Here is a 27941-nt window from a genome sequence, read left to right on the forward strand (position 1 = left end):
CTCCGTTTGTGCCCAGAGTAAGTCCCCTCGGCACCGTCCGTTGGGCCTTTTGCAACCCATAGCCACCGGGGAGCGTCCATGGTCACACCTGGGGATGGATTTCATTGTGGACCTCCCTGCATCTCGAGGCCATACGGTCATTCTCATGATTGTGGATCGGTTTTCCAAAATGTGCCACTGTGTTCCTCTCAAGAAGTTACCCTCTGCACAAGAGTTGGCCACGATTCTTGCCAGGGAGGTCTTCCGGTTGCACGGTTTGCCCAAGGAGATTGTGTCGGATCGGGGGAGTCAGTTTGTGTCCAGGTTCTGGCGCGCCTTTTGCTCCCAGTTGGGGATTCATCTCTCTTTCTCCTCGGCCTACCACCCTCAGTCCAATGGGGCCGCAGAACGATCCAATCAGGCCTTGGAGCAATTCCTTCGTTGCTATGTCTCCAATCACCAAGACAATTGGGTTGACCTCCTCCCTTGGGCTGAGTTTGCCAGGAACACGGCGGTGAACTCTTCCTCTCCCTTCATGGCCAATTATGGTTTCCAACCTGCCGTGTTACCGGAGGTATTCTCTCCCCAGGATATTCCGGCTGTGGAGGATCACCTTTCCGTCCTACGTGCTTCTTGGGTACAGATCCAGAGGTCCCTTGAGGTCTCTGCGCAGCGCCAGAGACTCCAGGCTGATCGCAGACGAGCGCCCGCTCCTTCCTACCAGGTCGGAGACCGCGTATGGTTGTCCACCCGCAACCTCAACCTTCGAGTGCCCACTCCCAAGCTGGCGCCTCGCTTTGTTGGTCCCTTCCGAGTGCTTCGCAGGGTAAACCCGGTAGCCTATGCCCTTGCGCTTCCTCCTGGCATGCGGATCTCCAACGTGTTTCATGTCTCCCTGTTGAAGCCACTAGTGTGTAATCGTTTCACTTTCTCGGTTCCTCGGCCTCGTCCGGTCCAAGTGGGCAATCGTGAGGAGTATGAGGTGAGCAATATCCTGGACTCACGCCTGGTCCGCGGTCGGGTGCAGTTTTTGGTCCATTGGCGTGGTTATGGTCCAGAGGAGCGTTCCTGGGTTCCCTCCGCAGATGTCCATGCTCCTGCCTTGCTCCGAGCCTTCCACGCACGCTTCCCTCAGAAACCGTTCTTTACTCCGCGGAGGAGGGGCCCTTGAGGGGGAGGTACTGTCATGGTCTTACCTTCTTGCTGTTCTCCTTCGTTTGACATGTGCTGGCGGCCATCTTAGTTTCTGGGTTTCTTGTAGGCTCCCACCCTGCGGCTTCTCCTTCCCACTGGGAGGAGCTGGATGCCTAGCTCATATATATAGGAGGTCTGTGGCTTCAGTTCCTTGCTTGGTCCTCCTGTGTTCACATGCTTCTAAGACTGCTGCTGCTTCTGGTTCCTGATCCTGGCTTCGTCTGACTACCCTGCTGGTTCCTGATCCAGGCTTCGTCTGACTACCCTGCTGGTTCCTGATCCAGGCTTCGTCTGACTACCCTTCTGGTTCCTGACCTCTGGCTTCGCAAGACCCTGCTTCGGTTTAGCCATCCATTTGGACTTTTGCCTTACAGCTTGATTTTCAATAAAGCCTTCTTATTTCCACTTATCTCTTGTTGTACGTCTGGTTCATGGTTCCATGACAGGCCTGTAGTACACTGGCATTCTGGAAAATTGATATGCGATGACCCTGTAATTTACCTTCAGCCACTTACTTGTTCTTTTATGTACACTGAATGCATAGTTTCTGGGGCCTGTGGTACGCTGGCCTGCTGGAAAATTGATATCCATTGACCGTGTACTTTACCTCCAGCCACTTACTTACTTGTTCTTTTATGTACTCTGAATGCATAATTTTTGGGGCCTGTAGTACACTGGCCTGCTGGAAAATTGATATACAATGATCGTGTAATCTACTTCCAGCCACATACTTACTTGTTCTTTTATGTACTCTGAAAGCATAATTTTTGGGGCCTGTAGTACACTGGCCTGCTGTAAAATTGATATCCAATTACCGTGTAATCTACCTTCAGCCATATACTTACTTGTTCTTTTATGTACGCTAAATTAATAATTGTTGCGGCCTCGTAGGAATTCAACACCAGTGACGACCACGTGTTATCGAATTTCAACTATTATCATTAGGGTTTTTTTCAAGAGGGGGGATTTTGTTAGCCATGTTTTTAATCCAATTTTATATTTTTAGTTCTTTTAAACATATATATTTGACGTGTATTTGTACTGACCTCCTGTAAAATTGATATCCATTGACCGTGTAATATACTTCTTGCCACATAATCACTTGATCTTTTCTGTCCGATGAATGCCTCATGTTTGGGGCCTGTAATCCAGTTGCCTACAGTAAAAAAAATTATCCATTGACTGCATAATGTACCTCGAGCCACATAATCAGAATTTCTTTTATGTCAGGTGAATGCCTATTTTTTAAGGCCTGTACTCCTGTGTCACAGAAAAAATGCACCACACGGATATGCCACTGACTATACTGGCTAGTCATAAATGCAGATATTAAAAGCTGAGACTTTTGCCAATATATTCCTGTCAGGAAGATATCGGAGCCCCAAGCACCACGTCACGGTTCTCAGCATGGCAAGGGGTCCTACCACTACGCTACCTATGGTGTGAACAAGGTCTGAGGGTGATGTAATCCAGCTCACAGCCAGGCTTCCACACAACCGCCTAGCAGGACAACTAGTGCAATGTGAACAAAGCCAGACTGTAAGCCACACCCATATCAGACTATGTAATGGAGGCTACCAGGTGCAAAGAGTGTTTGAATGCCAGGTGAAGGCACATACACTACATATAAAACAAGACAAAAACACAGAAATATAGTGGCAAATCTGGGGGAGCTGCTCAACCCCTAACACTGTAGCGTGTTTTTCATTGGGGGAGCAGCCCCACCGCATGTGGACCGCAGCAAACGACTATCCCCAGCAAAAAATATTTTGCATACGGTGGAGGATGTCGGCGCGGTCCACATGCACCACAAAGGCATCCTACACAAAACGGAGCATTGTGCGGATGAAAATATAATCATAAATCACAGAAAAAATGCACCACACGGATATGCCACTGACTATACTGGCTAGTCATAAATGCAGATATTAAAAGCTGAGACTTTTGCCAATATATTCCTGTCAGGAAGATATCGGAGCCCCAAGCACCACGTCACGGTTCTCAGCATGGCAAGGGGTCCTACCACTACGCTACCTATGGTGTGAACAAGGTCTGAGGGTGATGTAATCCAGCTCACAGCCAGGCTTCCACACAACCGCCTAGCAGGACAACTAGTGCAATGTGAACAAAGCCAGACTGTAAGCCACACCCATATCAGACTATGTAATGGAGGCTACCAGGTGCAAAGAGTGTTTGAATGCCAGGTGAAGGCACATACACTACATATAAAACAAGACAAAAACACAGAAATATAGTGGCAAATCTGGGGGAGCTGCTCAACCCCTAACACTGTAGCGTGTTTTTCATTGGGGGAGCAGCCCCACCGCATGTGGACCGCAGCAAACGACTATCCCCAGCAAAAAATATTTTGCATACGGTGGAGGATGTCGGCGCGGTCCACATGCACCACAAAGGCATCCTACACAAAACGGAGCATTGTGCGGATGAAAATATAATCATAAATCACAGAAAAAATGCACCACACGGATATGCCACTGACTATACTGGCTAGTCATAAATGCAGATATTAAAAGCTGAGACTTTTGCCAATATATTCCTGTCAGGAAGATATCGGAGCCCCAAGCACCACGTCACGGTTCTCAGCATGGCAAGGGGTCCTACCACTACGCTACCTATGGTGTGAACAAGGTCTGAGGGTGATGTAATCCAGCTCACAGCCAGGCTTCCACACAACCGCCTAGCAGGACAACTAGTGCAATGTGAACAAAGCCAGACTGTAAGCCACACCCATATCAGACTATGTAATGGAGGCTACCAGGTGCAAAGAGTGTTTGAATGCCAGGTGAAGGCACATACACTACATATAAAACAAGACAAAAACACAGAAATATAGTGGCAAATCTGGGGGAGCTGCTCAACCCCTAACACTGTAGCGTGTTTTTCATTGGGGGAGCAGCCCCACCGCATGTGGACCGCAGCAAACGACTATCCCCAGCAAAAAATATTTTGCATACGGTGGAGGATGTCGGCGCGGTCCACATGCACCACAAAGGCATCCTACACAAAACGGAGCATTGTGCGGATGAAAATATAATCATAAATCACAGAAAAAATGCACCACACGGATATGCCACTGACTATACTGGCTAGTCATAAATGCAGATATTAAAAGCTGAGACTTTTGCCAATATATTCCTGTCAGGAAGATATCGGAGCCCCAAGCACCACGTCACGGTTCTCAGCATGGCAAGGGGTCCTACCACTACGCTACCTATGGTGTGAACAAGGTCTGAGGGTGATGTAATCCAGCTCACAGCCAGGCTTCCACACAACCGCCTAGCAGGACAACTAGTGCAATGTGAACAAAGCCAGACTGTAAGCCACACCCATATCAGACTATGTAATGGAGGCTACCAGGTGCAAAGAGTGTTTGAATGCCAGGTGAAGGCACATACACTACATATAAAACAAGACAAAAACACAGAAATATAGTGGCAAATCTGGGGGAGCTGCTCAACCCCTAACACTGTAGCGTGTTTTTCATTGGGGGAGCAGCCCCACCGCATGTGGACCGCAGCAAACGACTATCCCCAGCAAAAAATATTTTGCATACGGTGGAGGATGTCGGCGCGGTCCACATGCACCACAAAGGCATCCTACACAAAACGGAGCATTGTGCGGATGAAAATATAATCATAAATCACAGAAAAAATGCACCACACGGATATGCCACTGACTATACTGGCTAGTCATAAATGCAGATATTAAAAGCTGAGACTTTTGCCAATATATTCCTGTCAGGAAGATATCGGAGCCCCAAGCACCACGTCACGGTTCTCAGCATGGCAAGGGGTCCTACCACTACGCTACCTATGGTGTGAACAAGGTCTGAGGGTGATGTAATCCAGCTCACAGCCAGGCTTCCACACAACCGCCTAGCAGGACAACTAGTGCAATGTGAACAAAGCCAGACTGTAAGCCACACCCATATCAGACTATGTAATGGAGGCTACCAGGTGCAAAGAGTGTTTGAATGCCAGGTGAAGGCACATACACTACATATAAAACAAGACAAAAACACAGAAATATAGTGGCAAATCTGGGGGAGCTGCTCAACCCCTAACACTGTAGCGTGTTTTTCATTGGGGGAGCAGCCCCACCGCATGTGGACCGCAGCAAACGACTATCCCCAGCAAAAAATATTTTGCATACGGTGGAGGATGTCGGCGCGGTCCACATGCACCACAAAGGCATCCTACACAAAACGGAGCATTGTGCGGATGAAAATATAATCATAAATCACAGAAAAAATGCACCACACGGATATGCCACTGACTATACTGGCTAGTCATAAATGCAGATATTAAAAGCTGAGACTTTTGCCAATATATTCCTGTCAGGAAGATATCGGAGCCCCAAGCACCACGTCACGGTTCTCAGCATGGCAAGGGGTCCTACCACTACGCTACCTATGGTGTGAACAAGGTCTGAGGGTGATGTAATCCAGCTCACAGCCAGGCTTCCACACAACCGCCTAGCAGGACAACTAGTGCAATGTGAACAAAGCCAGACTGTAAGCCACACCCATATCAGACTATGTAATGGAGGCTACCAGGTGCAAAGAGTGTTTGAATGCCAGGTGAAGGCACATACACTACATATAAAACAAGACAAAAACACAGAAATATAGTGGCAAATCTGGGGGAGCTGCTCAACCCCTAACACTGTAGCGTGTTTTTCATTGGGGGAGCAGCCCCACCGCATGTGGACCGCAGCAAACGACTATCCCCAGCAAAAAATATTTTGCATACGGTGGAGGATGTCGGCGCGGTCCACATGCACCACAAAGGCATCCTACACAAAACGGAGCATTGTGCGGATGAAAATATAATCATAAATCACAGAAAAAATGCACCACACGGATATGCCACTGACTATACTGGCTAGTCATAAATGCAGATATTAAAAGCTGAGACTTTTGCCAATATATTCCTGTCAGGAAGATATCGGAGCCCCAAGCACCACGTCACGGTTCTCAGCATGGCAAGGGGTCCTACCACTACGCTACCTATGGTGTGAACAAGGTCTGAGGGTGATGTAATCCAGCTCACAGCCAGGCTTCCACACAACCGCCTAGCAGGACAACTAGTGCAATGTGAACAAAGCCAGACTGTAAGCCACACCCATATCAGACTATGTAATGGAGGCTACCAGGTGCAAAGAGTGTTTGAATGCCAGGTGAAGGCACATACACTACATATAAAACAAGACAAAAACACAGAAATATAGTGGCAAATCTGGGGGAGCTGCTCAACCCCTAACACTGTAGCGTGTTTTTCATTGGGGGAGCAGCCCCACCGCATGTGGACCGCAGCAAACGACTATCCCCAGCAAAAAATATTTTGCATACGGTGGAGGATGTCGGCGCGGTCCACATGCACCACAAAGGCATCCTACACAAAACGGAGCATTGTGCGGATGAAAATATAATCATAAATCACAGAAAAAATGCACCACACGGATATGCCACTGACTATACTGGCTAGTCATAAATGCAGATATTAAAAGCTGAGACTTTTGCCAATATATTCCTGTCAGGAAGATATCGGAGCCCCAAGCACCACGTCACGGTTCTCAGCATGGCAAGGGGTCCTACCACTACGCTACCTATGGTGTGAACAAGGTCTGAGGGTGATGTAATCCAGCTCACAGCCAGGCTTCCACACAACCGCCTAGCAGGACAACTAGTGCAATGTGAACAAAGCCAGACTGTAAGCCACACCCATATCAGACTATGTAATGGAGGCTACCAGGTGCAAAGAGTGTTTGAATGCCAGGTGAAGGCACATACACTACATATAAAACAAGACAAAAACACAGAAATATAGTGGCAAATCTGGGGGAGCTGCTCAACCCCTAACACTGTAGCGTGTTTTTCATTGGGGGAGCAGCCCCACCGCATGTGGACCGCAGCAAACGACTATCCCCAGCAAAAAATATTTTGCATACGGTGGAGGATGTCGGCGCGGTCCACATGCACCACAAAGGCATCCTACACAAAACGGAGCATTGTGCGGATGAAAATATAATCATAAATCACAGAAAAAATGCACCACACGGATATGCCACTGACTATACTGGCTAGTCATAAATGCAGATATTAAAAGCTGAGACTTTTGCCAATATATTCCTGTCAGGAAGATATCGGAGCCCCAAGCACCACGTCACGGTTCTCAGCATGGCAAGGGGTCCTACCACTACGCTACCTATGGTGTGAACAAGGTCTGAGGGTGATGTAATCCAGCTCACAGCCAGGCTTCCACACAACCGCCTAGCAGGACAACTAGTGCAATGTGAACAAAGCCAGACTGTAAGCCACACCCATATCAGACTATGTAATGGAGGCTACCAGGTGCAAAGAGTGTTTGAATGCCAGGTGAAGGCACATACACTACATATAAAACAAGACAAAAACACAGAAATATAGTGGCAAATCTGGGGGAGCTGCTCAACCCCTAACACTGTAGCGTGTTTTTCATTGGGGGAGCAGCCCCACCGCATGTGGACCGCAGCAAACGACTATCCCCAGCAAAAAATATTTTGCATACGGTGGAGGATGTCGGCGCGGTCCACATGCACCACAAAGGCATCCTACACAAAACGGAGCATTGTGCGGATGAAAATATAATCATAAATCACAGAAAAAATGCACCACACGGATATGCCACTGACTATACTGGCTAGTCATAAATGCAGATATTAAAAGCTGAGACTTTTGCCAATATATTCCTGTCAGGAAGATATCGGAGCCCCAAGCACCACGTCACGGTTCTCAGCATGGCAAGGGGTCCTACCACTACGCTACCTATGGTGTGAACAAGGTCTGAGGGTGATGTAATCCAGCTCACAGCCAGGCTTCCACACAACCGCCTAGCAGGACAACTAGTGCAATGTGAACAAAGCCAGACTGTAAGCCACACCCATATCAGACTATGTAATGGAGGCTACCAGGTGCAAAGAGTGTTTGAATGCCAGGTGAAGGCACATACACTACATATAAAACAAGACAAAAACACAGAAATATAGTGGCAAATCTGGGGGAGCTGCTCAACCCCTAACACTGTAGCGTGTTTTTCATTGGGGGAGCAGCCCCACCGCATGTGGACCGCAGCAAACGACTATCCCCAGCAAAAAATATTTTGCATACGGTGGAGGATGTCGGCGCGGTCCACATGCACCACAAAGGCATCCTACACAAAACGGAGCATTGTGCGGATGAAAATATAATCATAAATCACAGAAAAAATGCACCACAAACAAAGCCAGACTGTAACAAAGCCAGACTGTAAGCCACACCCATATCAGACTATGTAATGGAGGCTACCAGGTGCAAAGAGTGTTTGAATGCCAGGTGAAGGCACATACACTACATATAAAACAAGACAAAAACACAGAAATATAGTGGCAAATCTGGGGGAGCTGCTCAACCCCTAACACTGTAGCGTGTTTTTCATTGGGGGAGCAGCCCCACCGCATGTGGACCGCAGCAAACGACTATCCCCAGCAAAAAATATTTTGCATACGGTGGAGGATGTCGGCGCGGTCCACATGCACCACAAAGGCATCCTACACAAAACGGAGCATTGTGCGGATGAAAATATAATCATAAATCACAGAAAAAATGCACCACACGGATATGCCACTGACTATACTGGCTAGTCATAAATGCAGATATTAAAAGCTGAGACTTTTGCCAATATATTCCTGTCAGGAAGATATCGGAGCCCCAAGCACCACGTCACGGTTCTCAGCATGGCAAGGGGTCCTACCACTACGCTACCTATGGTGTGAACAAGGTCTGAGGGTGATGTAATCCAGCTCACAGCCAGGCTTCCACACAACCGCCTAGCAGGACAACTAGTGCAATGTGAACAAAGCCAGACTGTAAGCCACACCCATATCAGACTATGTAATGGAGGCTACCAGGTGCAAAGAGTGTTTGAATGCCAGGTGAAGGCACATACACTACATATAAAACAAGACAAAAACACAGAAATATAGTGGCAAATCTGGGGGAGCTGCTCAACCCCTAACACTGTAGCGTGTTTTTCATTGGGGGAGCAGCCCCACCGCATGTGGACCGCAGCAAACGACTATCCCCAGCAAAAAATATTTTGCATACGGTGGAGGATGTCGGCGCGGTCCACATGCACCACAAAGGCATCCTACACAAAACGGAGCATTGTGCGGATGAAAATATAATCATAAATCACAGAAAAAATGCACCACACGGATATGCCACTGACTATACTGGCTAGTCATAAATGCAGATATTAAAAGCTGAGACTTTTGCCAATATATTCCTGTCAGGAAGATATCGGAGCCCCAAGCACCACGTCACGGTTCTCAGCATGGCAAGGGGTCCTACCACTACGCTACCTATGGTGTGAACAAGGTCTGAGGGTGATGTAATCCAGCTCACAGCCAGGCTTCCACACAACCGCCTAGCAGGACAACTAGTGCAATGTGAACAAAGCCAGACTGTAAGCCACACCCATATCAGACTATGTAATGGAGGCTACCAGGTGCAAAGAGTGTTTGAATGCCAGGTGAAGGCACATACACTACATATAAAACAAGACAAAAACACAGAAATATAGTGGCAAATCTGGGGGAGCTGCTCAACCCCTAACACTGTAGCGTGTTTTTCATTGGGGGAGCAGCCCCACCGCATGTGGACCGCAGCAAACGACTATCCCCAGCAAAAAATATTTTGCATACGGTGGAGGATGTCGGCGCGGTCCACATGCACCACAAAGGCATCCTACACAAAACGGAGCATTGTGCGGATGAAAATATAATCATAAATCACAGAAAAAATGCACCACACGGATATGCCACTGACTATACTGGCTAGTCATAAATGCAGATATTAAAAGCTGAGACTTTTGCCAATATATTCCTGTCAGGAAGATATCGGAGCCCCAAGCACCACGTCACGGTTCTCAGCATGGCAAGGGGTCCTACCACTACGCTACCTATGGTGTGAACAAGGTCTGAGGGTGATGTAATCCAGCTCACAGCCAGGCTTCCACACAACCGCCTAGCAGGACAACTAGTGCAATGTGAACAAAGCCAGACTGTAAGCCACACCCATATCAGACTATGTAATGGAGGCTACCAGGTGCAAAGAGTGTTTGAATGCCAGGTGAAGGCACATACACTACATATAAAACAAGACAAAAACACAGAAATATAGTGGCAAATCTGGGGGAGCTGCTCAACCCCTAACACTGTAGCGTGTTTTTCATTGGGGGAGCAGCCCCACCGCATGTGGACCGCAGCAAACGACTATCCCCAGCAAAAAATATATTTTGCATACGGTGGAGGATGTCGGCGCGGTCCACATGCACCACAAAGGCATCCTACACAAAACGGAGCATTGTGCGGATGAAAATATAATCATAAATCACAGAAAAAATGCACCACACGCCATGCTGAGAACCGTGACGTGGTGCTTGGGGCTCCGATATCTTCCTGACAGGAATATATTGGCAAAAGTCTCAGCTTTTAATATCTGCATTTATGACTAGCCAGTATAGTCAGTGGCATATCCGTGTGGTGCATTTTTTCTGTGATTTATGATTATATTTTCATCCGCACAATGCTCCGTTTTGTGTAGGATGCCTTTGTGGTGCATGTGGACCGCGCCGACATCCTCCACCGTATGCAAAATATTTTTTGCTGGGGATAGTCGTTTGCTGCGGTCCACATGCGGTGGGGCTGCTCCCCCAATGAAAAACACGCTACAGTGTTAGGGGTTGAGCAGCTCCCCCAGATTTGCCACTATATTTCTGTGTTTTTGTCCTGTACTCCTGTGGCCTAAAATAACATTTTTATAAGCTCTAATAGGGCACATTTCAGAGAATTTACCTTTTTAAGATGTCCCCTGATTAAGATACATATTATTTGTTGGAATGTTTGTTATTTATCCCCCTCTAGTATGTCACTTTCCATGTTGTGGGACTATTTGTACACTTCTACTAAGTATTTGGTGGCCTAAAATATGACCTGAAGGTTTTTCAGGTACACCTGCCATTAAAGTGAATGGGGCCCGCCGCGAACTTGTGGTTTGCGAACATTTGATCGCGTTTGCGAACCTTCCCGGCCTATGTTCGTCCATCACTACTGAAGAGTATCTTGCAGAAATATAATGCTCTCACTAATGCAGCGTTCAGGTGTCCGCTCACTGAGCGGAGCGGAGGCTGAGCGCTGGCAGACGGATGCATTCTCAGTGGATCCGCCTCCACTGAGAATGCATTAGGGCCAGACGGCTGCGTTCAGGGCCGCTTGTGAGCCCCTTCAAACGGAGCTCACGAGCGGACACCTGAACGCAGGTGTGAAAGTAGCCTAACATGGGTATAAAAATGGCATTACAGGAGTAAAATGTGTTTGCTGTAATTGGCTCCTTTCAGGTGAGCGAGTGTCACGCTGAGGACTCGCAGCGCAGCACCCATCCTGAACTTCCAGCGCTTCCAGGGTCGCATAGCATTATATTGATTTATGACGCTATGTAACCCTTACAGTTCTGGAATGTATTGGATAACAGTGTCAGCATTATGTCAGTGTTATCGAGTACATTACAGACCTCTAAGGGTTACATAGCATCATAAATCAATATAATGCTATGCGATACCGGCAGTTCTAGAAGTTCAGGAGAGTTGCTGTGCTGCAGGTCCACAGCATGACACTTGCTCATCTAAAAGAGGCCATTGAATGGTATCTTGCTGTAATTTAATGCGTTTAATAACACAGGAATATTGGTTAGCTGAAAATGAACAAATACAAATGGTCCAATTGAGGACTTTTAGGTAGAAAAGGGGCTTTTGATTATTGTTTGCAGTAGAACATATGCTATTGGAATGCTGGTAATAAGCCTATGAACTTTACCCCAAATTTTTTTTACTAAAAAACAAACAGCTGTCTGTCATTCTTTCAGGGCACTCCTCCTCCCTGGGTCTGGTGATCCTCCTTCTTCCTTCCAGTCATTTCCTTTCAAAGTAAAATGGTACTGGGTATTGTTTTTGAATGATTTGTCCAAAGTGACTAGTAAAACTTTGAATTTGTTTAGCAGACGATTTTATGTGAAATTTGTAATGCATCTGATTCATTTGGAATTGATTCATACATCTCTAATGTGTTCCTTTGGAAGTCAACAATGGAAAGACAAGACAATGAGAGCTCACAAGCATGTTTGATTTAGACTGAAATTACATTTCGAGGACATGGAGACAGTGTTCTCTGTGTTAAATGTTGTAAGTTATGTTTACTTTTCCAATAAGTTCTCTAATGTCTTTCTGGTACATAGTTGTCCAAAGCCATAATTGTATTTAATGTGTCGTCTAGCCATGTAACAAGTGCACAAATTGCATTTCTATTGAATGCTGCAATTCAACTTGCCTTGCAATATAGCTAAATCAATTTTAGTACTTTATGTGTTCCAGGTAAGTGGTTGGATGGAAACCAGGGCTAGCAAATGCTGGTATCTATGAAAATGTAATACAAAATAAAGGTTAAATACAGGTTGGGTTGGAGTTGGCAATGCCAGCTGTGGCATTATCTACATTTTAACATCTTAAGGGTCTATACACATATGGCATGAGGAAAGCCTCAGCCGGAAATTACATTCAAAGTGGGCTGGCTGTTACAGCAACATCACTGCTGGCATTGCAGCAGGTTCTTTGATACTTTCAACTAGAGATGAGCGAATTTCTTCGAAATTCGATTCAGCTGATTCACCGAATTTATATATTTTTTTACTTTGTCACGAAGTGTATTTTTTTTTGTAAGTAGCGGGTGCAATGACTGGGAGCTGTGATAGTGTTGCCCCCCGTCATTGTACCCCTCATATGCCGTGTTTAGACATGATTGCGGCATCTGAGTGTATTTTCACACTGTTATTAAAAATTGCATCAAACTTAACGCCTAGATTTGCTCGCGACGGGCCAGCCGCCATCTTGCTTGAAGATTTCTGCCGAAATCCTGTGCGGCGCACAATTACGTCATCACGCCGGCCAGCATGATGATGTAATCTCGCACCACACGGGATTTCAGTCAAGATCTTCAAGAAAGATGGAGGCTGGCGGTCCATCGCGAGCAAATGGAGGTGGTAAGTTAGAATTTTTTAGACAATTTTAGGTTAACTCGATTCGCTAACACAAAGCACTAGGAAATTTGGCTTCTAGACGAATCAAATTTATCCTGAAATTCGGATCGATTTCCACTTTGTGGGATTCAATTCACTCATCTCTACTTTCAACCTTTGCATTGCATAGGAAAGACCGGCAGCATAAACTGACATGCTGTGGATAGAAAACCTGCAACTTAAGTTAGTTTACACTGTGGACTTGAAATTTTTAACATTTCATACAGTTTTCTGGTACTATAAAATGCTATGGATTTGCTGCATGCAAATCCACTACATAAAGTGTGCCACATTTACACCACATGTGAATTCATTCTAAAGCTGTTTTCCAGAGCAATAAAAATTGGTGGCAGTGGGCTGACCCTCACTGGTCCCCTCACCACTGCTGCCTTTGCTCCAGTCCTTGCTGCTCTCTAATTCCTGCCTCAATTTCGACAGTGATGGGCTGAGTGGACCTGGCATTCCCAGAGTGTTGAGCCGGGACAAATTAGCACGCATATTGTAAGGATGTTGATTTTAAAAAGTGACCCTTTAACTGAGGTCTAACTATTGTGTAGAGCACTGTTCATTTGGTTCCATTTTTCTTCTTCCAAGGATTATTACAAAGGCTAACACAATAAAGCTTTTGTACTATTTGAACAAGATAGCATCTTTAACTTTAAAACATGTAATTTTTCATCCTATTTTATAGTCATGAAATGCCTCACACTTTGATTACCCCAGGATCTTTACAATACCTGCATTTTCCATCAGTCCTCTCAAATGTTCCCTTTCTTGCTGTGCAATTGGTTTGGTTTGTATAGATTGCAGCACAAAGCTTCTGTGTTCTTTATACTGATGTATAATTATATTTAAATGCTTCCTATATAGAGGAATATAATAGCGATTATTAATATAATTATAGCTTTTTTATTTTCGTAGTGATTGGCTATTGGAGTGTGATTTTTCAACGACTGAGTAAAACAGAGGCTGAAAACCAGATTTTGCTATGTTGCATCACAGTGTGGAAAAAGCTAAATAAGAAATGCATAAGGAAATGTATGACTGCTGTACATGAAAATTAAAATTACTATAATATAAAGAGCAACAATATTTGAAAAGACTTTCCCTTTCATGATTAAGTTCAATAGAAAAAGTGATGATTTCCATTTCAACTTTAGGCTTCTGTCATATAACCATAATAAAACTGCAAGACCTTGAACACAGATGACAATAGAAAATGTAACTGTTATGAAGCCCTTTAAAACCAGATTTGTAAACATACAATATGTAAGATCAGAGCCATAAAATACATGTTACATGTAGGTACTTGAAAGGATGATGAAAATTCATGTATGTACAGGGAAGGAGGGGGCACTTTCATATTAATGCCTACAGACTTATAATGGGGATATTATAAAAGCTCCTGTAAGTGTAATGTATAGGTTTCCCAATACTTGTATCCATATAGTGTATCTTCTTGGCAGTGAATTAGTTAATGCAAAGAAAGGAAATGAAACAAACTTGTACTAGACAGTCATTTTTTTTCTTATTTTTTTTTTTAAATAAGACACTTCTGGTAACATTGTTGGTTTAAAATTCATTCTAACATAAATGCAAGGGGTCTATGTTTAAATGCTCGGATGAATCAGGTGCAAATTGCTATTTTTGTTCTTATATTGAGGTCATTATAGAGGCATTAGGACTGGAATTGCTTGGAAATAGTGATAACTAAAAAGAAAATCAGTCTGTGCACTGAGGTCACCAACATAAAGAATACAACAATGAATAAATGACTCATAACTCATGTATCCTATAATGTTGATTTTGCTTTCATTTTGTGTATATTACTTTTGAGTGAACTGGTAACAGCTTCTCTTCCTTGACTTCATGGACTTTTATGCAATGCCTATATACTGTACATTAAGCTATTGTTTCTTAAAACTTCTCTAAGGGTACTTTCACACTAGGGTTATACCGCTGAAGGTTATGTCGCCTACTCACACCTGAGGAAGGTGTTTCACTTGTGCGTGTAGCTGCCACAGATCGACCACGTCCTTTCTCTGCAACAGGAGCTTCACCAGCAGCACCACGACCGGGGCCACATCCATTATTTGATGTTCTCTTAATAATTCTCATATTTAGGATCTTGCCTTAAATGGGTGTTTTTTTAGAACAGAATAGAACAACAGTATCTAATAATATAATGCGTGTATCTCACAATGACAGATGCAGAAAAGGCAGCAAAATTATGTTTTTTACCCTAAATAGGTGTTTTGTTTTTTTATAGCAGTATAGAACAACACAAAGGGTGTATCTCACAATGACATATGCAGCAAAGGCTGCAAAATATTTTTTTTTTCCCTAAATGGGTGTTTTAATACCAGAATATGGCAGCAGCAGTATATAACGCTTGAATTTCACACTGACAGATGCAGACATGGCCGCAAATTAAGTATTTTGCCCAAAATGTTTTTTTTTTTTTTTTTTTTTATATATACCAGAATATCACAGCAGTATCTAAAGTGTGTATCTCACACTGACAGATGCATACAAGATCGCAAATTAAGTATTTTGCCCTAAATGGGTGTTTAGTAAATCCCAGAAAATTATAGCTGTATTTCCAGCTTAAATTGCACACTGACTAATGCGGCAGAGGTCCCAGATGGAGGGTATTGCCAAAAATTGGTGTTTTTTCAGACAGAAAATTATTGAAGTATTTTAAGCTAGTTTTAACAATCACAGATGTAGCAAAGGCTGCAATATTAAGTATTTTGCCCTAAAAGGGTGTTTTTTTGAATAACAGAATATGACAGCAGTATATAACGCTTGAATTTCACATGTACAGATGCAGCAAGGGCTGTAAAATTGCACACTGACTAATGCGGCAGAGGCCCCAGATGGAGGTTTTTGCCAAAAATTGGTGTTTTTTAAAAGCCATAAAATTATTAAAATATTTTAAGCTTGTTTTTTTAACAATCATAGAGGCAGCAAAGGCTGAAATATTAAGTATTTTGCCCAAAATGGGTGTTTTTTTTTTACTAACAGAATCTGACAGCAGTATATAACGCTTGAATTTCACACGTACAGATGCAGCAAGGGCTGTAAAATCAAGTATTTTGCCCAAAAAGGGTGTTTTGTAAAACCCAGAAAATTATAGCTGTATTTCTAGCTTAAATTGCACACTGACTAATGCTGCAAAGGCACCAAATGTAGGCTATTGTCAAAAATGGGTGTTTTTTTCAAACCCAGATTAGTATTGCAGTATTTCAAGCTTGGATTTCAATGTCACAAAAGCACATATGCAGTGCTGGTGCACTGAGCTTGCATAAAATGGCTGCCGCCTACCTAACAAACAGACGTATTAAAGTTATTTTTCTCTGTCACTGGACCCAGGGCAGGGTAAAAAGATTGTGCACTGCACCCACATAACTAGATCTATGTAGATCGCTGAGTTCAATTGCAGTTCTGATTAAAGTTTCTTTCCTATTCTCCCCCTCACAGCAGCAGCATCCTCCCCCTACACTAGTAACAACAGAGTGACGTACAGCGCTACGTGACTCCAGCTTATATAGAGGATTGGTCACATGCTGCACTGGCCAATCACAGCCATTAGTAGGCATGGCTGTGATGGCTTCTAAGGGCGCAGAGTTAAATGCTTGTTTATTGGCTGCTCTGCAGCCTTTCAAAAAGCGCCAATAAATTGCCGAACACCAAACCCGAACTTTTACTCGTGGGACGTACCTTTTACATTTAAAATATGGACAGTTAAACTATGATACAATATGCCTGCAAAATAAGGCAGTATTATTATGTATCTCTGGCAGTCCATTAGAGAATGAATAGAGTGGTGATGCACATGCTTGACCAATGCTCCATTCATTTGGGGAAATCGGGAACCCTTTTCTCTGAATCTGTGGTGTTTGAACGGATGGGACGCCTACTGATCATATACAGTACTTATAGTCTATTCTATGGATAGGGGATATGTATTGGTCTTATTACAAACTATTTAAGCTTTTTTTTATACTATTTGCAAAAAAAATAGAGACCTTTGTGGTGCCAAGAAAATGAAATATCAGATTAGCGGTTGCTGCTAATACTTAAACATAAAAAAAATAATAATAACTAAAACAAAAGTATAATCTATAAATTTTGCATGCTAGACTTCCTAAAACTAAATGTATGTTTGTGCCTCTTTATTTTGTAGATCACTGAGTACTTCCATTCCATTAATTGAACGGACATTTACATCATTCCCTTCATTTAGTTCCGTGGGAGAATGGCTGGAGGCCATTGAAATGGAGAGATACAAGGATAACTTCACAGCAGCAGGGTATTGCTACCTCGAGTCGGTGGCCAGGATGACAGTTCAGTAAGTTGCACTTTATGATAATATTTGTAATATTTTCCTTTGATACAAGAATCTATTATTTGAATACTAATTCAGAAATGAGTAGACCACCCCAAAAAGGGACTCCTGAAAACATTATCTTGTGCTAACTACTCATTTTCATGGCTATTGCCATATAGCAATGTTACAACTCAGCCCATATACCTTGATGAAATATGCAATCTGATTAAACATCTCACAAAGGGCACAAATAGGGAAATTAGGGGGGGGGGGTGTTTTTGGGAAAACTGGAATGAATAAAGCATATGAATTATATCCTATAATAACCTAGTTTATAATATGACAATCATATATTTTTGCAGGGATGTCATGAGTCTAGGAATTACATCTGTGGAACATCAGAAAACTATCCTCAGTGGCATTCAGACCTTACGAGCTCAAGTTATACAAATGCATGGACGGGGAGTACAGGTGTGACACGCAAGGACACAAGACAAGCTCTGAGACTGAAAAATCCAAAGGGAGAGCTGTACAGCCCCCATATCTGGCCCAGACACATGAGCAGAAAAGGCAACATATAAGAAGGGGAAAATATATCTAGGATTACACTGGAGTCAAATCCTTTCTTAACTCCCAGAACGAAATTGTGAAAATTGTCATGTGGTAATCTCATGGATGAAGATGGCACAGTCCCAAAGAAGATTTTATCTCTTATGCTGAGAAGATATGAAATCTGGCTGTGTATCCGCAATCTAGCCATAGACTGCAAAGTGGGCAGATTTTATCAGCCTTTTAATATGGCCGAGTGTCTGTATGACGCATAGGCATACAGGGTGAGCTGGAAACGCGTGCACTTGTTTTTACATGGGGTACATTGTTGTAATATTGTGGTGCCAACTACTCCATTAACTCGAAGTACTTAAGTATTTTTCTAACAGCAACTGTGTTGTACTGACTCCCATAAATAGCTTTTATTTTTACAGAATGTAAAAGAAAAAAAAAAGACTTTTTTATACCAGATCAAGTGTCCAAGTGATATGTGTTTGGTGCAGAAAGTGCTAGTCTTTTTCTTTTCTCTTCCTTACTAAGCACTTTTTCCTCGGCGGCATTAAATGATGGCATCTTTCTCATGGGGCAAATGCGATGAAGCTGAAGTGGTGCAATTTGTCTTGTAGTTGAAGTTCAATGTGAGCAATCGCTTACTTTGCAAAGGTTTGTCTGACAGTTTCTATCAGCAGGGAGGTGAAACAGAGAATGAGCCGAGCATAACATGAAAAAAGACAATAATATAGTTATGAAGCCTTTTAAGAATACATATGACGGTTGATGTGAAAGAAAAATAATTAAAAAATATGTGTGTCTGACATTTATAGTGTGTGGCATTGTACCGTTAGGAAGATATTGCTGCAGCCAAATGGGTTTTCAGACAGGGTATGCCTGATGACTTCGAAATTCCACTGGATTACATTTTGCATTGCATTTAACTTGCTCCATTTCACCTTTACGAGCAAAAGGCTATAGCTTAAAAAGTTAGTTTGTTAATTCGTCCACTCATTCATTCAGTAAGCGACTGCTGATAAGAAATTTACCTGAAGCTTCTCCATAACAGTTTTTTCTGCACTCGCACATGAATGATAATGGCTGAGTCCTCAAGGGTCAAGGTCTCCTCTCTTCTTTCTGCCAATAACTCAATTTAATTTGGAACGTGTTGTTTTTAACCTATTTTTATGTGCAAGAAAAGTGCCGGTTGACTGGCCACCTCTTCTGACTGCCACCTGTGATTCACGTCCTACAGTATAATTATTAAGTAAGAGTACCTGTTCTTTACGGAGCATAAGGATGATTCATAGCACTTGAAGGAATAGGGAGTGCTCAATGCAATCTATTGTATTAAAAATATATGTGCCACAACATCTCTTTCTGTCCACACAAATATGCTTTGTGTAGTAAAGTAATAACCTTTTTTAAACTGACTTGCAGGCTTATAGAATTTTTTACTTCAATCTCTTTCTGAAAGTGTAGACCAGATTGACAAGTCAAAATCAAGTTTTAATGTTAAACATTTTTAAGAATCTGTTGTGCTTTTTTTCAAGCCACTGTTTATATTTAAAAAAGTCCTAAAACATACTTTTTACACCAGCCACCAAACCTAATAATAGGCTAACACTTCCTGTTCTACAGAGATCACTTTTCATTAATCATTTCATCATGATCACAGGCTGGCTTATATCAAACATCTTCTGTATGCATAGATAACAAAATAGGTGATTGTCATAGCTTATATATTCCCTTCTCTCAGATCATTGAGCATACATAGAAACATCTGCCATATAAGTCAGTGACTGATCTCCAGACTACAAGTTTCTATAGTTCAGGTGACTCCTGTTAAGCATATCTAAATGTTGTTAACAGCAGCTTAGCCAAAATGGATGATCCATAATAAAAAACTGAAAATAAAAGTAAAAATGTACAGAAAACGGATTAGAAAGAAGGTATATGGTATCATTTTCTGGTTTTTCTGGTTTTAATTAGTAACAAATATATAGGTGACACATTCTCTTGAAATCAATGTAAAAAATTCCATACCTGTAGTATTCTGCATTTTAGGAAATATACCCCCCCCCCAAAAAAATAAAAAAAATAAAAAATAAAATATATAATAAAATGTATTTATGTAGAGAACATAACATTATCTTATAGAATACCTTCACAGAGCTGACGGGTGAGTTCTAGCAACCCCCCCAAAAAAAACATATAAAAATATTTAAGGAAGAAACATTCACAAATGTTAAAAAATCTTCTTCCATGTTACCTTGTTACATGATTCATCCTCTAAGCCAGCTGATTCTGTGCTCGTCTTAAAATAAAGTAATAGTTTAGATTAGAATATTGATTGTTCCCACAAAATGACTATTTTTTCTGTGTGCTAGTACAGAGAGGACTGTCATAGGCCATTTATAGACAAGATCTTGCCTGCCAGACTCATTTTTTCTGGCTATGTTAAACTCCCTTTCCAAGAAGTAGGCTTGTAATTGAAGCCTGTCCTTACAACACATTTTATTGAAGCCAAGCTTCTAGCAAGAAAATCTCATTTAGGGTTTAATTATATTTAACAGCACCTTTTATATTGCCAGCAAAAGTCAAATGATAGATTGTTTTGGGTTATTAAATTTAACATTAAAAGTACATTATATTTCTCTTTCTTTTGCTAATGCAATTGTTAAAATCTGAAAATGCAATGGAACTTTTTAAATTAAGTTATTGTTGAAGTCTTATCCTAATGGAGGCCATCATTAAGAAGAATTCATCTTCTTTTACATTGGCGTGAATACAACACTGCTATAAATGTCATGTAACGTTTAACATACATAAAGGAATATTGAAAGTATAGCAGCAGAGTCCCACCTCTTTATATAGGCATGAGCAATTTCATTAACATTGACGAGTAGAAAATAATTCCTTTCTCAATGTGAAATAATTAGGTTGATATATGGATATTTTGATGTATTAAACAGCAAATAGATCTTGTACTAATGTCGTTATTGGTGTTAGAGCTCTGTTTTTCTACTATCGAGTCTAGATAATGCATTTCTAGCTAGTGCATTTAACATATACAATTAATTGAATTTTATTATACTATACAGTTAGATCTTAAGCTCCCTTTAAGATTGGCTGTATGTAAAAATATATTTTTAGAATATGTACTAATATTGGCCTACAAAAGACAGGGAGAATGTATTAACTTTCTACGGCAGTTTTAGGCATACAAAAGTCCAGGGCCGGTGCTACCATAGAGTCAAGGGGGGCAATTGCCCCCGGGCCCCCGACTCCTTAGGGGCCCCCAGCACCGGCCACAACTACTACTATATATATATAATTCTATTGTGTGCCATGTGGGGGGGCCCCTTATTGTTTTCCGCCCTAGGGCCCCATTTCACCTAGAACCAGCCCTGCAAAAGTCACCGTTTTGGGTGTAAATGCCATTTATCCTTTTCTACCTCCCTTTCCACTTTAAAAAAATTGTGACAGGGCATGCATGGGAGGAAGTGGGTCATGGGTGGGACTTCATTTAACAACAAATACACCAGAAAAGTGGCACAGATTAGACCAGACATCTAAGCTAGCTCCATTTCTGGTGTACATTTATTTTTCTGGTTCACCTCTTAAATATGCCACAGAGGTTTTCCATTAACGCTTGAACAAGAAAAACTAGTCCTAATACATTCCCCTCATGGTGTTAAAGTTAAATCTCATATAATTGGAATTATAATAAATAATATTGAGCGAATCAAAGCCAAACAAATTGACTTCAATCAATTTCAAGAAAAATTTGATTTGCCGAAAAGCCAAATTTCCTTGCACTTCATGGTAACAAATCTATTTTTCCAGAAATGCCTTAAGTAAAAAAAAAAAATACTCAACTCATCCATTTGCATGCGGAGAGGCTGTCACAGGCATCTTGATTGCAGAAAATCTTGTGCAGGGGGGTGTATGATGTCACCACACCTGCACACTTTCCAGGCACAGTGACGCCATCAGTGATGATGTCACCAAGCCTGGCCAGTGTGATGACGTAATGACTTGTGCGGTGTCTTTAATCAAGATGGCCGCGATGGTCTCTACGTGAGCAAATGGATTATGTATTTTACCCTGATTAATTCCTGAAAGACCAGAATTGTAGGGTTCAATGATAGGGGGGCAGCGTGATCGCCGTTCCTTCTTATTGAGCCTGCTACATACAAAAGAATGTGCTTCGTGAGGAAGTCATTCGTCACAGATCAAATCAATTTTTTTTTTATTTCTCTAATCTCTAATAATAAAAATAGGTGTCAAGTATTGTACTCACTAGTAAAACAAATATCCTTGATATTTTATTATAGTGAAATTACTTAGCCCAATATCTAGTTTTCCAAGTAAATGACTCTTGCATTTTCTTAAAATCCAAAGTTGCTTTAAAGAATTTGAAATTTGAAAATCCTAGCATAGTGATACTGCTGGTAATCATTTCTGAACAGTGGGATGATATCTGGGATTTTTGGGAAGCCTTTATTCATCTGAAATGTTACCCTTACTGGGCTCCCACGTGAAATTGATACTGGCTTTCTCATGAGAAAGTGTTCCCAAACATAAGAGTAAAGAACCACTAATTTTTGCTTAACTAGTTAACTCTCTTATATTTATGGGGATACACCAACTCTACCCGGCAGAAGATGTTGAAGGAAAAAAGGACTGCATGTTGAATTCAACACCTATCCTTTTAATCTCCAGAGATTTCTTGCACTCCTCCTTAATACCTGCAACATCAATGGGAGTAGGAAATACCAGCTATTGAAGGTGTATAGGTACATTTAGAGAAGTTCTACATTGACCTTTTTTAAGCCTTCAGAAATAAGGGTCCTATGGAAAAGTATCTACAGTAAAGCCTATTTTCTTTAGTTTATGATACTGATAATCAGCTTTTGTAGTTACATACATCTTGGATGAAATACTTTTGTGGTTATTACCCGTGCACTAAATGCTCAGTATAATAGATTTATATCTTTGATTCTGTGAACATACAAGAATGACTTTAAATCTTCAGGCAGCTCAAAATTACTACCACATTTTTGGACTTTTATCTGCTGTAATATATAAGTAGTACTGCAGATAAGGAGTCAAGATAGATATTACTTTACTACCGTCCCACCTTTCCCCACTGTCATCATTTAAAGCTGCACTAAAATGCATGCACACCAGAGTCCTCACAATTATGTTAGCACAGCAGTCCGGACTGCGAGTCTCTGCTCAGTTTTAAGTGCTGACAACATAGGAAATTGTGGCTGATAATAAAAAATGGTGATCTGGACTCCTTATGTGCAGTACTACTCATGTATTACTAAAGATGATAGTCCAGAACCATCGTGCCAATTTTCCTTTAATTTTTCCCCCAAGTCTCATCGTATTTAAATGCTAAATGACCTTCTTATCATATATTCATGTGAAGCATGCAATATATATTCAAGTTATTATTACCTAGGAGCGACACCAAAACTACTTATACATAAAGTATACATACATATTTATTAATATTCCTGCAGATACCCATTATTAAGCTTTCAAAAAGATTACAATAGAAGTGAAGTATTGACATTCATAGCATACATTTTAAACCTGCTTTATATGCATTCAATAGAAGAAATCTGCATTTACCTTAGGGAGAGATGCTAACCTTACAAAAGCATGTTTGCTCAACTGCTTTATTTCCTCCTCAAATTTGCATAGCAAATTAATAAAAAGAACCCTCTTCTCTGGCCTGTTGACATTTAAATTTATTAGTATTGGGAAACACTTAGCATGCATATAATTTTATTCATTTAACACCACCTCGCTTGGTAAGATTTCAAAGGAGTAGGATATCAGTCATAGCTGATGTAAGTCTCATTCCAGGCAGATGTGCTACAAAAATATAAAGAAATAAGCTGCTAGGCTTCGAATTGCATCTGAACATTGCTTAATTATGATGTTGTATTATGTATTCCACTTTATTTTTTTGTTCTAAAACATTTAGCTGTTTAAACCATATTAAGCAGCCCTCATTGAACGCATGTTTCCATGGTGCAAGAACATTTTATGTTTTTGCTTTTTATCTAAAGTCTATTAGATGAAATGTTTTTGTTCCATGCTCAAGTTCAACTATTTATTACAGAAGAATTAGGAAAAATCTAGCACAGTGAAAATTTATGATAATTATAGAACCACTTCAGCAGACGAGACAAGAGAGTACAGTCCATATTTTATTTACTCAATTCAAACCTTTAACTTTGATTTCAATTGTCATTACAAATAATTGCAATACACGTCCAATAATTCCTTGCCCAGACATCACATATGCAATCTGACCAGAATTATTCAATAAAAAATCATTTTTATACATTTAGGTGCAAACCATGAGTAGGTGGTGATGAGTAGCAGATGTGCATCTAAGACAAAGTATGCGGCTCAGGAGAGCCTATAGACCAGGGATGCCCAAGCTTCGGCCCTCCAGCTGTTGTAAAACTCCAACTCCAACCATGTCCTGCTGTAGGATGATAGCAGTAGGCTATCTGGGTATGCTGGGAGTTGTAGTTTTGCAACAGCTGCAGGGCTCCAGTTTTGGAATCCCTGCTATAGACTGTTCCTATTCAGCGGTATTCGTGTTGGGGGCAATGTGAAAACTTCAGGTGAAGAAAAGATTGGTTGGCAATCCATACAGATTTCCTACAGGAAGCAGAGATTCACTGACATCAGCAGAATAAGGCTAAGAAGATTTCCAGCTGTTATGCAACAGTCCAGACATACTGGGGAATACTTACTTAAAGCTTAGACTAGATACTTTAGTCATAACCCCTTCCTGATCTCTGATGTACCTGTATGGGTTTTTGAACATTGCGACCACTCTGGAGCTGAGCGGGCAACATGGCCAACAGGTTTCTGCAGTTTTAAACAGCAGAAACTCAAAGCTAATGTCTGTGATTGGCGATAATGCTGATCACAGACATTTAACCCTTCATGCCGTGGTCAATTGTGACCATACCATCTGAGGCAACTTTCCTCGGGAGAGCTGTGCTGCCGGGACTCAAACTGCTCCCACGCATTGAGCCCTCTGAAGGATCCAAAGGTACATAACAAAATTTCCTTTGGAGCTCTGACAGTTGTAAGGGTCCATAGAAACATAATGAAACTCCCATAGGCTGCAATGGGACAAGTGATCTAATGATCATATCACATCACTTCTAGGGGAACTTAAAATAAGTGAAAATAAGTTTTAAAAAATAAAAATCAAATCACTCCCATTTCCCCATAATAGAAATTAACAATACAAAAATAAAAATAATTTGCAACACTGCTTTAGAAAATGAAGTATAGAGCCGAGGACATGGGTTGCTAGATGGCCGCTAGCACATCCGCAATACCCAGTCCCCATATCTCTCTGTGCTTTTATTGTGTAAAAAATACTATTTGATACATATGCAATTTAACCTGAGATGAGTCCAGCGTGAAGGAGCCCAGCACCACCCCACAGCCTCAGAATCTCCTCCTTGCTCCCCGACGTCAGAAGGCTAGAGTGCCGTAATATCGCGATGCGTGAGCTAGCGCATGCACAGAGTCGTCATGGTGTTCCTTCCCTGTGCTGGCATCAGCCTCAGGGAACGAACTGCATATGCTCTAGCTCGCTCATCGAGAGATTACTGCGCTCTAGCTTTCTGGCGTCGGAGAGCAAGGAGGAGATTCTGAGGATGCGGGGCAGTGTGCTGGGCTCCTTCACGCTGGACTCATCTCAGGGACAGGACTCTTGTCAGGTTAATTTGCATATGTATTAAATCTTTATTTTTATTTTTATACCATGTATGGCTGAAAGATAAAGTTCCTTCCTTTCTACTTCTTAAAAGTGGGGAAAAAACTGCACTGCAACTTTGTCAAGAAATAATTTCTACTTCTATAATTGCTGCTCATAATGCCGCAAACCTTTTACCCGTTCTCTGAGAGTAGAGAAGGGATATAATTATGAGCAAACACTTGGGGAATAGTATATAGATATTAAATAACCAATAAAAGATAGCTCAAAATAGCAACCCTGATGTAAAAAGGGACAGAATAATGTATTTTATAGGCTTTAACTATAATTTTAATGATGATGTTCATTAGTAAAGGGCCCTCAGGGGATGTACTAAAAATACTGCATAATGTGTAGCTCACAGCTATAATTTTTATCTCGCCTATTGACCTATGTAACTCATAGCAGTATTTTTTATATTAAATTTTAAGTCTATTTGTCACTTTAGCACAGTTACTAATTTACTTTCAGTTAGCACCAATACTCAAAGTATGCCCTTTACAACATGATATATAATTGATAATATATATATATATATATATATATACTGTATATATATGTTTAATTTGTAGTTACATTTTGTTTTGTTTTTTCTCTTTTAAACAGTCAATATTTGATACCTATTAAGCTAAACCTGGAACTTTGCATGGGACAAAACCCTTAGTGTGCCGTAAAATGTGGCAAATTATGATTTCTCATTGAAAGTTATGGAGTAATTAGGCTTTATAAAATTCATTGCAGATCTGTTTCAGCAGCAGAACACAGAAACACAGAATTTTTTTAGGGTAAACAAGTTTAAATTTCATAGGAATACATGGGAAATGACATGATTCGGATTTTTTACACTAATGAATTCCGCAATGTGTGCCTTTATTATTTGGACAAAGAAGTTTTCTAAGAATATTAGAATAATCTGAAAAAAGTGTTTCCCATTAATATTGAGATATTACATACAGTAATAACAATAATAATCTTTATTCATATAACTCCACCATATTCTGCAACACTTTACACTTCAGAGGGTTCATGTACAAAACAAAAGACATCACAACATAACTGGGTAATATACAACTGAAACACTAGTACTGAGGGCCCTGCTCGCAAGAGCTTACAATCTATCTGGAAGTGGGGGTGACACAAAAGGTAGCTGATTGTTATATGAAGTAGTCCAGCCATCTTTGTACTGAAAGGAGTGGTGTATGCCGATCTGTGTGTGCTAGTGCTTTGGATATAGGACTGTCAGAAGATAGAGTTCAGGTTTGAAGAGTTGAGGGGATTACTAGGGGAAGTTTTAGTTTAGAAAGCATGATAAGTGCCTGCCTGAAGAAATGTGTTTTTAAGGTACATTTGAAGGTAGGGAAGTTGAGAACCGACCTGATTTTGTGGGGCAGAGCATTCCAGAGAGTAGAAGCAGTTGGAGAAAAGGCTTGAAGATGGGAGTGAGAGGTATGAGTAGAGTGGTAGACAAAAATGAGGGGGTAGATGTATAGAGGTGCAGCACTGTGGAGAGCTTTGTGGGTGAAGGTGGGACGTTTGAGCTCTCTGGTGGATGGGCAATCAGTGAAGTGACTGGCACAGGCTAGTAGCATCAGTATAGCGGGTGGACAGGTAGATGAGCTACAGCATTTAGGACAGACTAAAGGGGAAGACCAATTAGTAATGAATTACAGGAGTCAAGACAATGAATAAAATTAACAAGAGTTTTGTCCATTTCCACCGTAAGGAAAGGGCAGATTTTAGAGATGTTCTTGATGTGCAGACAAAAAGACCATTCAAGTGATTGGATATAGGGAACAAAGGAAAGATCAAAATCAAACATGACACCAAAACAGTTGGCTTGCTGCCCAGGAGTCATGATATTACTGCAGACTGAAATTAAAATATCAAGTTTAGGTGGAGTAGTAGATGGGGGAAGA

The 27941-nt window shown here is 41.5% G+C and overlaps 1 protein-coding gene across 2 annotated transcripts in view; it reads left to right on the forward strand.

Moving 5' to 3' along the window:
• The window catches only part of EPHA10 (EPH receptor A10), a 682002-nt gene extending 663853 nt beyond the window's left edge, over positions 1-18149 (forward strand). For both annotated transcript variants that reach the window (XM_044284653.1, XM_044284654.1), the window contains 2 exons: positions 17529-17693; positions 18035-18149. In XM_044284653.1, coding sequence (XP_044140588.1) covers positions 17529-17693; positions 18035-18149 — 280 coding nt within the window. The remainder of the gene's footprint in view (positions 1-17528; positions 17694-18034) is intronic.
• Positions 18150-27941: the final 9792 nt, after the last annotated feature.

Source organism: Bufo gargarizans, chromosome 3, assembly GCF_014858855.1.
Source record: "Bufo gargarizans isolate SCDJY-AF-19 chromosome 3, ASM1485885v1, whole genome shotgun sequence".
In the NCBI taxonomy this organism is placed as follows: Eukaryota; Metazoa; Chordata; class Amphibia; order Anura; family Bufonidae; genus Bufo; species Bufo gargarizans.